The 12,265-nt window shown below is 35.2% G+C and overlaps 1 protein-coding gene across 3 annotated transcripts in view; it reads left to right on the top strand.

Annotated features, from left to right (window-relative positions):
• Positions 1-12,265, top strand: part of MMS22L (MMS22 like, DNA repair protein) — an 86,280-nt gene that overhangs the window by 18,152 nt on the left and 55,863 nt on the right. For all 3 annotated transcript variants that reach the window (XM_072333617.1, XM_072333618.1, XM_072333619.1), the window contains exons 10-13: positions 29-208; positions 5,375-5,437; positions 10,155-10,274; positions 10,936-11,162. In XM_072333617.1, the coding sequence (XP_072189718.1) occupies positions 29-208; positions 5,375-5,437; positions 10,155-10,274; positions 10,936-11,162 (590 nt within the window). The remainder of the gene's footprint in view (positions 1-28; positions 209-5,374; positions 5,438-10,154; positions 10,275-10,935; positions 11,163-12,265) is intronic.

The raw sequence follows: 12,265 nt of genomic DNA, 5'->3' as shown, positions 1-12,265 counted from the left end.
ATAACATGTCCTTTTACATTTTCTTCAGTGTTTCTGGAGCTTGGTGAACAAAAATCTAAAGAGCATCTTTGAAAGACCAAGTAGTTCTGAAAGTATGTCTGTTTTTCAAACAACTCAGTGTAATGATCCACTGAGTTTTAGCCTGTGGATTGTTACTCATCTGGCATCGCTCTACCAGTTTGATCGTAATGGAAATCTAGAAGAGAAGGTGGGTTTGTTCTTTCCTAAATACCTGAAAGTTGTAGTATTTTATTTAGGTCTGCAACTTTGCTTGCTTTTTTTTGTTGATAGAAAACATTTTGTGTTATAATAAAGGAATTTTCTAATTTGTTTAATTATTAATGTTGATAGTACTAATGAGTATTTTATACAAGTCACTAACCAATCCAGCAGCTCTTGACATCTTTGTGTTAAATGCTAGTTATTCAGTAGATTACTGTATTAAGGAAACTTAGTCTATTCTAATTACTACCTTACTGTTAGATGTTTTAAGACCCTCTGTCAGTATCATAAATGTTTTGCTGAGTTTGCTGTTTTATGGGCTGAGCACATTAGATTGTACTGTAAGAAATATAAATGTTAAACATTGGCTGTGTAATTGATATTATCACTTTCTACAAAAATTTTTTAAAGGTAGCTCTGCTCTGGAAAAATTCCAAGCTTGGTAATTTTTATTTCATGTTGGTATGTTGAGGTGCAATATGTGAGCATGTAGTGTAAGTTCTGGGAATGTCTGATGCTGTTTAATAACACTGTTTAATAACTTCTGAATTCAATTTTCTGATAGAAAATTTCAAGACCTTTACCTTTAGGACATAGTCTTAGCTTTTCCTACCATCTAGAACACAGTTCTTTTCTGTGGATTTCACTGAGGGATCTGATGTTACCATATACTCTGTGAGGGTAGCAGTGCTCTCTAGATGAGACCTTCACGTGCCATTCTTAAGTTTGTTAAGATGTACGTGGGGCTATGCTTGGTACTGATGCATGAAATTCCTGCATGGCCCTCACTCTAATTTTCTTGATCCTTCTTTCAGTATTGTGCTCTGATATTCATCCTGCCTAGTTTTAACTTTGTAATCATTAATTTGGAAGGAAGTAGGCACTTGCTGAGAGGCAATTCATCCATCTTGAGAGGTATGAAAACTGCCAGTTTTCCTTAATTGACTATAAAGGGAGCTGAATGGAAACTAAAAAATGTAGCTGAGGACCCAGGAATGTAGCTGTTTTGTTTGTTTTACATGCCAGCAGAATTTCACCACTTTCCCAAGCATCAGTTCTGTATTTCTTACAGAATGCATTTTATTATTTATAATTTAATTATGTCTGTGAAAGGGGTGTGACATATGCAGTTCTCTGTTATTTTCCATGATACCAAAAGTGATTCTCATTTTGACATAGGATGAAAGATTAAAACCTTGAAACAGGTTTATGAGCTGCAGAACTACAAAAAGGGGAGAAACAGGTGAAAATAGATATGATAAAAATATGATAACTTTTTGATAACTTAAGTCTGTTTGAGCTCTTAATTTTATAAAAGCATTTATGTATATGAACAGTATAGGAATGAAAAATGTTCAAATGTTAAATTTAAATATCCAATTGTAGACCACATCTGACTGTTATACTAAAGGTTGTCTCAACCTTTCCTTGTGTTTGCTCTGTTATTATGGTACTGGACAGGGAGAGTCACAGTCTATAGCGTGTTTCAGAGGGATGTTGAGAAGATAGAATTACTACGCCCTGTGCTTATTAGAAGAACTTAAATGGAGAGGAAAGGTTATTTCCAGGTTGAATGCAGAAACTACTGTGTCATTTATCCTGTGTTTCTTATGGTGTTTTTTTAATGCCCCAATTAGAATGCAGTGATACTGTTTACTTTGATCATTGTTTTTTTCCTCCATCTCTTGTAGTGATACGTACCGTGTATTTAGCCTTGTGAGAGATTATTTTTTGCCCAAGGCACTATATTATTTAAATAAGCCAAGCAGACATAGAACGGGAAAAAGGATTCCTGTTGTTCTTACTTCAAAGTAGGAATCTGAGATGCAACAACAGAAAGGGATTTGCCCAAGATATAACAGTATTTTTTCTTTTTCCTTAGAGCCCACCTAGGAGAATTTCCAAGTCCAAATTTGTAAATCACAAGACCGTATTGTTTGTGCTTTTCTTGATGTTTCCCATGCTCTTTATGTTCAAACTTTTAGCTGTACTTTACATTTCTCTGAAAACGGTTGTGATTTTGTCCAGGGATCCCTGATTACTTAGTGCTATTGATGATTACAAAAATATATATAAATAAATCAGAACAGTACGCACCTCAAAATGTAAGCTGTCATCAATAGTTGTGTAAATAGTAGGCTGTAATCATTTCCTTTTTTTTGGTTTCTGAAATATATCCTCAAACATTCTTTAGAAATAGGATTAAACCAGTCCTGGACATAATTTTTTTAAATAAGTGGAATTACATCAGAACTTAATGTTGTCCGGTTTTGTTGGTTAAACATCTGACGTGACAGCTTTGTGGCACACGCTTTCTTTTAATTAACTGTGATCAGAGGTGGGAAGGTGATGTGTCATGATGATGGTTATTCATGTGCTTCATAGCAAGAATTGCCTCTAAGCCTATGTCGTCTGTAGAAGATTTTCAGTTTTTTAATGTGGACTGCATGGCCTTGAGGTTATTATGAAAGCTTTTAAAATTCTAAATAGGTTTCAGACTTGCTTCTTTTTATTTTTCCCCTTTAGCTCATATAAAGTAATTTCAAATATGCAGTGATTCATATATATTGAATATATAATTCATACACATGAAATCACTTTTAAAACTAGGATATTTTGGCTTGGTTTTCTAGATGCTGTTTTCTGAGGAAATTACAGTGTATACCTCTTTTCTGAACCCAACATTGAGGTCCCAATTCACTATTCTGACAGGCAGGATTTAAAATCCAGGTGGGAACTGGTGAGAGAAATTGTTGCTTGTGAACATTGCAGGGGTCAGTTTCAGTGTACTGTGGACTAAGGAAATATAGGCAGAATTACTTGAGGCTAAGAATTCTTGCCTTTGAATGATTTGAAATGACTGCATGGCTAGATATGCAAACATGGGCTTCCAACTGAGAAGCCTGGCATGGATCTTGCGAGGTGTTGGTCTGCAGGATTTTCTCTCTGAGAAGCCAGAGGGGCCTCCACTTCAGTTTTTGGTTTTAGGAGCAGTTTTACATACTTTAGGGTCTGCCGGTCCTGCTGATTTTAGGGTTATTTGAGAGTAGAGGGGAGATAAAAGATGGAGTAAAAGATGCAGATTCTACATATTCTCTGACAAAAGCGGATTTCAAACAGTTGCGATGCCATATTGCCGGTGTAGCAGAGAATACTGTTAGGATGTAAATTTACTGAGATTTGAATGAAACATCTGTTCAAAGATAGAGGCAACTGAAGCTAAGAGAAGAGTGCAGCAGGTTGTTGTGCTGCTTTTTCCTGAGTCTGAGTTGAACCTGAGTGCGTTTTTTATAATCAGATCCAGTTGGTGACAAGAGTTTGCCATAGATTACTCCAGAACTCTGTATGGTGACCTGTGTACTGCAGCTGAGCTGGAACTTTGCCTATAAATGCCTTTTGTATAAATCACATGTCCTTGGGCTATGGAAGTGCTAAAAGCATGCTCTAAGCAGGCTGCTCCAGATAACCAATGGCCTCATAGCCGTTCAGCATAATTCATTTAGTGTCTGTTTATCTGTGAAAATCTGCCCTTTGAGCAGTCAATTAGCTTCACTTGGAGTTTGCAGTGGACACTGTAGATAATCGCATAAGATCAGTTCTTAAAATATAGCAGTCAAAATACGAAGCAGAGATGCAGTGATCTCTCCTTCTGACAGGCTTTTAACTGACATGAAGACTTAGACATCAGTAGTAGATTAAGAAGTCCTCTTTCCACCTGAGATATGATACACCATTTGCTGTTCTAGTGCAATTATTTGTGCCCCTGTTCTGTCAGCTCAGTCATGCCCTCCTCCTGTTTTTATCCTTTCTTTTCTTTTAGTGCTCTGGGTTAGGTCATTGGGCAGTTCACACCAGGTCCCACAAGCAGAAGAACCAGAACAACTCACTAGTGGAATGTTGTGAATGTGAGGGCAGGATGAGAAGGAAGCAGTGGGAGCTCCTTAATTGATACTGCTGTAGTTTCTGAATTATTAAACCAGAGCTGTAGTGTGACTTCATGCAGGTCTGTTCCTTTATTCATATTTGTCCTGTAAGCAGTCTTCATAATACCATCAGCTTTTCAGAATATTCCTTTTTACTTTTTCCACAGCACAGAAGTGTAAATCCACAAAGTAGTCAAATTATGTTACATACATGTTAATATATCTCTTTTTTTTAAAGTTGGCCTTAAATTATCTCAGTACAGTTAGAAATTCTGTGTAGAATTGTCACCAAGTCATGGCATTAACTAGAGTAGTCAGTAGCAGAGGAGGGCAGTGGGCAATTGCATTTCTGCTGGAAAGTAGTTATTTCCATTACTAAAGCATATTATGCTCTTTATCTTAAGCTCTGTACAGACATTTAAAGGAAAATATAAAATATTTTACAAAATAACTTGTAAGGTTTTACAGTTGTGGTAGTGGAGATGTTAAAGCAGGACAGGTTGTTTCCTTTTCCCTTGGGAAATAATCTTACTTACAAAACTATCTACTCTTTTCCACTTTCCCTAAGTACTTTTTATTAATATACTTTTCCATGCCAATCTTCTGCTTTAATAGCATGGTCTAGTTGATTCAAATGAATAGTCATCTCTCTTCTCAAGATGAAAAATATGGATTATGGGCCATATTTGGACCTACCCTGTATTTTTGTTTTCTGTCTAGATCCTTACTATCCAACCGCCTCCGTATTCAATCGGCCTTCAAATTTAGAGTAGGAAAAATGACTTAAAAAAATAAGAAAACTAAGATTGTGCCTTTTTCTTACCCTTTATTTGTTCTTGTTTAGAGATCGCTAAGCGCGGAAATGTCAAGACTTGTTTTATTACTTGTATTAAGTGAAACTGCCATTTTACTTCTTCATTAAAAGTGAAGGTTGGAGCTGCAGATGGACCATATAAATCTGTTAAAATAGCATTATTCTGGGGTTTTGTTGGTTTGTGGGTTATTTCGGTTTTTTTTGTTTTGGAGGCCTAATTTTTAGGTCAGGTAACAATTGTATTCATAAAATGGAATACCTGTTTTTAGTGGTAACTATGGTATGCTGTCGTGAAACAAAATATTTCTGTAAATCTTTCTTATTTCTGTTATTACATAATGATTCCTGTCATATATACCAATGGTATTTCATGCTGATAATCTTTTTTTTTTTTTTTTTTTTTTTTGTCTTTCAGAAACAGAGTGAATCCAATTGGAAGTTTGTGGAAGAACTCCTTAAAAATTCCTTTGGTGCTCAAGTAAGTAAGTGCGTAAAGGAAGAAAAAATGAATAAGGGATATGTCAGGGTTGCTTGCTGGAAAAGACAGTACATGAAACAAAGACCAAATAACAAGTATATTTTTTGAGTTCTAGTTTATTTATCATAGGTAAATGAAAGTCCTCAATGTAGCTTAACTATAACAGTATACAGTGCCCTCCTTGTTAGCAGTTAGACTTGCTTTTAAGTGCTTGTGCTTGATGCTAAATTGTCAGATAAAGGAAAAAGATAATTATCCTGGAAGGGTAGGTATATGGCTACTCAGACAAGATGTATTCAGAATAAGAACTGGATGCTTAGAAAATGTAAACCAGATATTGAATGTAAGGATATCAAGTTGAAGAGACATGATGAGGGAGATAGTCAGCTGCATTGAAAATTCAGCTATATCCTCATCACAGCGGGAAGGTGACTTGCCTTGCTGAGCAATTTGTCTTACAGGCTTGAATCAAACTCTTACTGATAAGGTTCTAGTTTCTGAGCACTCATTTCATACCTTATCATTTTTCTTTCTGCAGAACTGTTAATGCAGTGCTTCATGGCCCAGAGGTCAGAATTGACCTCCTTTTAAAATGCTTTTAAATATGCTATTCATCACGTTTTTAAGTGCATAATGTTGCAGCTCTCTAAATTTGTTATCAAGTTGCATGGTACAAATTGCAAATGTTGTAACAGCAGCAACTATAAAAAATATTTCTTTAAATTGTGTGTGCTTAAAATGAGAATCACCATATTTATTTTTGTGTTCGGTCTCAAATGAATGAAAAAAAAAAATCCTGCAAAGTTCTGCTGCTGAAAGCAGAAGAGGAATCAGTATTTTTTTATTACTTACTGCCCTGTTTGTGTGGTAGTGGCAGCTGTAGCTGAAACTAGAGGGAGCAAAAATACTTCTTACAATGACAGTTTTTGCAAAAAGGTATTTTGTAGTTGTTAGAGTGGTTTTAACAATAGTCTTCCTGTTAAAAAGTTGAAAAATCATGTTACGTGTAAACTTTGTGTAATTCTTTTGGCTTAAGAAATGACTGGCTTTGGAATGATTTCACATATTCGTATATAATGAATATACATTATATGCGTATACATTAAAACTATAATGATTTCCTCTTTTATTGGATACTTATAATTATTTGAGAGAAAGCAAATAAATTATGAGATGAGACATAAAAGCTGTGAGTAGCTTATTAGCCATTTTCTTGTGTTGCATCTTCTGTATATCAGCAATGTGAGAACAAAAAGATGACACTTGTATTTACATATTGTTTTTTTTTTTTTTAAATGTTCTCGTTTCTAGTGAAATCTTACTGTTATAAAGTTTATCTTGAAATTGAATATACCCAAAACATACAGTTTTTAATGCCCTTGTTAAACAAGTATTGATTTGTAGACAGTTTAGTAAGTCAGCTAGATGTCTGAGTTTGGAAAATTTCAGTGAGTTAATAATGACACAGCAATACAAGGCAATTGTCAGTTTTAAGTTTCAAAGGCAATTACTGTTGGACTTTAAAACAAGCCCCCATTTGCCAAAGCTGTTTGTAACTATTACCAGCAGTTTTAGGAGCCATGTACCCATCTCTACACATGTGTGCAAGTGAATATTATGTACATTAAAAAATGCACTGTTCTTCTTGCATATCAGTTTTCTTGACGATGTCTAGGAGGGAAGTTTTCTTTCACCTATAGGTATGTTCAGCTCCTGTGTTGGTCTCTTGGCTTCATGTGGATGCTCTTACCTTTTCAGCTATCTTAGCTTATTGTACCTTCAAAGTATTTCCTAAATGAGTATTCCTGAGACCAGAAAAAAAGTAGGAATGAGAAGCACAATGAAGTATCAAGAAGTCACTAATATAGTAGAACATGGACAACCAGGGAAAGAAAGAAGGTTGAAGAATGCTATTTGTAATGAACCAATGGGACTGTACCAAAGATGCTGTCCACTACAGCTTGGCTTTACCTTTTGGCTGAATCTTACCTAGGCCATCCTTTTAAACGTGCGGTCTTTTATCTAGAGTAGAGTTGCAGGAAATAAGTTTGAAGAAATATAGTGAGTCTCTCATTTGCAAGACAGGGCAGGAATTAGTAGTAAGTACATTCATTTCTGTTTTAGTGTCAGTGACAAAGGTAAAGCTGGTCTTCAAAATGAAAATTGCTGTGATAGTGATATTAACAAATATTAACCTTTTGTATTCTAGACAACTAAATTTATGGGTTGTCAGTATAAGATGAAGTTGTGTTTAGAAACTTTCATTGTAAGTGAGAATCAAAGGGGTTTTTGTTGGTAGAAATGATAGCAGTCTGTCTTATTAGCCTTCACACATTTGGAGTTATGAATGTTTCAGGATTGTTTGATTTCTGCTTCAGTTTTATTAAGCCTTCACTATTTCAGTGTTTAATTCTATTCTAGAAGAAATACAGAATTACTTCTTGTAGTTCTAGGAAACCAATTTTATTATTTCAGTATGAGGTCGTAATGGAAAAATGTTGCTTTTAGATAATACTATCGTTTTGATAGTATCTCATGTTCTTCCCTTCTGCAATAAATTAAAAGCTGACTACCTCAAGTGTTCTGATAGCATTTCCAGCAGTGCAGGAGACCATTTTAAGCAAAAGAGCAATGAGAGAATCCATTATTCCCAGGGGAGTTTGAAGTCTGGAGAACTGTTTCATGTTACTTCTGAAATAAAACATTAAGTTCTTTCTTGGTTTTGGAAACTGTTCTGAAACTATTGTTGGACACGTAAAAATCGGTTGGAATAGAAGCTGCTCAAAATACCATGTTTATTGTTGAATTAGTTTGATTGAAAGTCGTTGAATTAGATCCTAAATGTAATCATAAACATAAATTACTGCTTTAGGACTTGAAAATTTTCCTTCCAAAGAATGTGTATGTTTGAGTTTTGTTTGGTTTTCTATTGTCTTCTGTAATTGAATAGGTGTCTCTGGAGAAATGGATATGTTCATTTGCAGTTTGTTTTATGTCCAGACTCTTGCTTTTATTTGTAAAAGAAAAGCAATTGCTGAAAAAGGCTGCATTCTGTCCTTAGGTTTTGGAATTAAATTATTTTTTGAGAGGAGAGACTACCTATTTTATAGGTACTTATGTCATATTTAACAATACTTGAACTTCACTTTTCTTTTGTAGACATTTTTATTGTATGTGTTGTTATATGTAATGTTTTGAATGTGCAATTTCCTGTGACAACTTTTCAATTTTCAACTTTCTTTAGAAATATTCTACTTAATTGCTCATGAGAAGACAGACATGACTAGAAATTAAACTGGGGAGTAGAGGGTTGCAAAGAAATAGTAAGTCATAAGAAGGAGCACTGTGAGTGAGAGCAAAAGTCCCTCTCTTCCAGTAACAGAAACTTAATTAAAAACCATTAAAAACAGCAAACAACTCTGCAACCTAATGTTATATTTTCCATTACCTGATATCACTGGGTTGCGGCTCTTGTTTTATTACATTTTTCTAGTTTTTATTGTTTTAGTTAAGCTTTTTTCTGAATTAGATCAACTTGGGATACACGGAAGCCAGGACTCTGTAGTGCACTGTAGTCCCGGGTCCAGCATTTTAATTGGAACTGGAAGATGTAACTTTCATGTGAGGCATGAAGGAGGTTTTGTTCATTTCCCCTCCTGACGCTATGATTTTAAGTTGTAAGACTCATACAGAACCATAGAATTATGTTGGAAATGGCCTTTAAGATCATCAAATTTGACCATCTTGTATCTTTTTATTTTTCTTCCCCCTTTTATCACCTTTTGACTCATTTTGTGCATTCAGGATTTTGAATGTTAGAAGTGGGTTGGGGCTTCTCTCTTCACATAAGAAATGGAAGCACTAAACCTTTCTGAGGTGTTATCATCCTAAAGTATACATCTAATATAGGTGAGATTAAACACATGATTTCAGTCTGAGTACAGAATTCCTTACATCCTAATTCTGATCAAAAACTCCACACACCCCAGTTCTCTTCATCAAAAGCTGCATGAGAACTTCCACTGTCAGTAGCTCATAATTGCAACCTGAATGCTTCACTGTGATCAAATTGTTTGGAACTGATAAAGATTCAAAATGTTTTTGCAAAGAAACTCAATGGTAATAGTTCAGAGGCTTATTTGCTGTTCATTTAGAGTTGTCTGATATGTTACCAGTGTAGCAGGGTTGTAGAAATTTTGTGAGGGACATGATGCAGAAATAAATGATCTTCCTGTTTGTTATGCTGTCAATGGAAACATGGGGTCTCAATATGGTTGTGTGTTCCCTCCATATCAATGGTGAATGAACTTTCCTTTGGATATACATGACAGATGAATTTAAAAGTTAGCTGACTTAAGCATTCATGCACTATTTATGTTCTGTGTGGTCCTCTAACATGCAATTGTGTTTCAAGTTAAGCTTACAGTATTGAGATTGCTTTTATCTTAATGTGTTTACAACTCTGTGGACACCTAAAAGGATGTATAACAAACTACTGAGTGGGTTGCAGGGCGCTTTGCATGGCAATGCCAGTGTGTGTTTGTCAGCTTATTTCCAGTTCATTGTTTTCCTTTGTAGATATTATTTGCTCAACATGATGTGACCAGAAATAATGTTTTTGTTAAGAAATCATTCTCAATAGTCTGATCATGTTGGATTTATAGGTAGGCAACTTGATGCTCCCCTCCTAAAATAAATTTTTTCTTCTCTTTGCAAGACTGGTGTGTTAGAGGAACAGTTACGAATGCATCTTCAGTGCTGTTTGACTTTGTGTCGTTTCTGGGACTGGAACCTGTCTGTCGTCACCATACTCTGGGATTATTACAGCAAGAATCTGGTAAGTAGATGAGTGTATAAAGATACAGACTTGCACATGGATATTCTTCAATTTTTAGCAATTCAAATTTGTATTTAGTCAAACTACTATACTTCTGTAAAATTGACTAGAGAAGTGTAGTAACTCTAAATTTGCTGTATTTATTTAAGAAATTGTGTTTAAACTTATGCTATGATTTGTTATGCTTTACCACAACAGGATAAATTAGAATGTATTAGTATTCTTAATCAGGACTACATATTTGGAGTTTCTGTGAAGACGATTTGCACCTTCACAATTTGTTTTTATTTCTGGAGTTGTGTAGGAACTTGCCCTTTAGAATGATAGTTACATTAAATTTGGGAAGACCACTAAGATCATCTAGTCCAACCATCAACCCATCAATATCATGTCACTAAACTGTTTCCCTCAGTGCCACATCTACTATTTTCTTGAACACCTCAAGGAATGATGACTCCATCACCTCTCTGATCAACCTATTCCAATGCCTCACTGCTTTTTATGAGAGTAAATTTTTCCTAATATCCAAACTGAACTTTCCCTCGTGCAACTTAAAGCCATTACCTCTTTATTGTTTGTGTGAAAGATTATACCTTGCTGTCTCTGGAATATTAACATTTATTGTTACTTATCTTCTTAATTGTTTTATTTATTCTTTTAGAACAGTTGCTTTACTGTTCCTTGGCTTGGTCTGAAGGGTCTGGCAAGTATCAGTAAAACTTCTTTGTCAATGCTTGAGTTGGTGAAAAGTTGCTGTTGTGAACAGCAGATTCCCACCTTGTACAAGTCCAGCAACAGTTACCTCATTTTTCTCAGCATTTTGGCACGGATGATGAAAGAAGAGGCAGTGAACAGTGGTGTGCATCCTTGGAAACAAATCAAAGGACGGTATGGCTGCTATTTAGCTTGTCTCGCACATTAAAGAGATATAGTCGGTCTGACTACATGGCCCTTTGAGCCACAGATTAAGACAAAATGGGATACTGTGCATGAGAGAAATTAAAGGAGATGAAGAATGCAGGACGATTCACAAGTTGATGAAGGTAGTTGTCCCCTTAAATTTCAGTTGCCAGCTAAGGCTGTACCAGGTGTCTAGCTGGGTGCAAGAGTCACCTTGACATTTGCAGACTGTGAGGATTTACAGTGTCCCACCAGCCAAGAATTTGGTACGTTGGCAAATGATGCAGAGGTACAACTCTGTTGCCAGTAGGATAATATAGTTAAAGCTTAGAAATTTTGTTTTGGGCTTCATGTAAGCCATGTTGTCCAAGAACATGTATCCTGGTTCTTGCTATGCCTGCAATTCCATTAATAGTTACTTTTTTATGGTTGTCAGTGTTTCTCACAGTGTTTTTTGGTGAAGGTTTTGCTTTTTTTTTTTTTTTTTTTTTTTTTTTGCTGTCTATATAAATTTAATGGGTTTTTACAGTCAGTAAAGTTTGGGTTTAAAAATTGCTACAACTATGCATTGAAAGAAATATATTATTAGATGTGGAATCAATGTCTTGCTTTAAATAGTAATTCAAATTAGCCTGCTTCATTTTTGCTGAAAACAAATTATCCTTATGTTTTTATGTTGTTATAGCTTGTTACTTTCTCTAATTTAAGAGGGGGAATAATAATACACAACTCATGCTTTGTCAGTCTGCTCAACCAGTATTCATCACTCCTGACTTGAATAAATCAATTACACAAGTAGCAAAATTTAACACCCTACAGCTATGATTTTTGGGATGAACTCTGTTTTCAGCAGCTAACCAAGCATTAATTGATGCATGAAGAACATAAATGCCTGTCAGTAGTAATTTACTACCAAACAACATTAATTGGATTTGCTATAATTTTTGGTGGCTAGATTTGATAACCTCGGCACCATTTCCAACAATTTTTCCAGGTGACAGGATAGAAAAACAGCCTTTAAGGATGCTTAACTCACTTTATGCATGTGAAGCATATACAGAAAGTTTTTAATCTCACAAATAAGTAGTTAA

The sequence above is a fragment of the Excalfactoria chinensis genome, chromosome 3, assembly GCF_039878825.1.
Source record: "Excalfactoria chinensis isolate bCotChi1 chromosome 3, bCotChi1.hap2, whole genome shotgun sequence".
NCBI classification, from domain to species: Eukaryota; Metazoa; Chordata; class Aves; order Galliformes; family Phasianidae; genus Excalfactoria; species Excalfactoria chinensis.
Note: the sequence above shows the minus strand (reverse complement) of the source record. Positions and strands in the feature narration are given on the sequence as shown.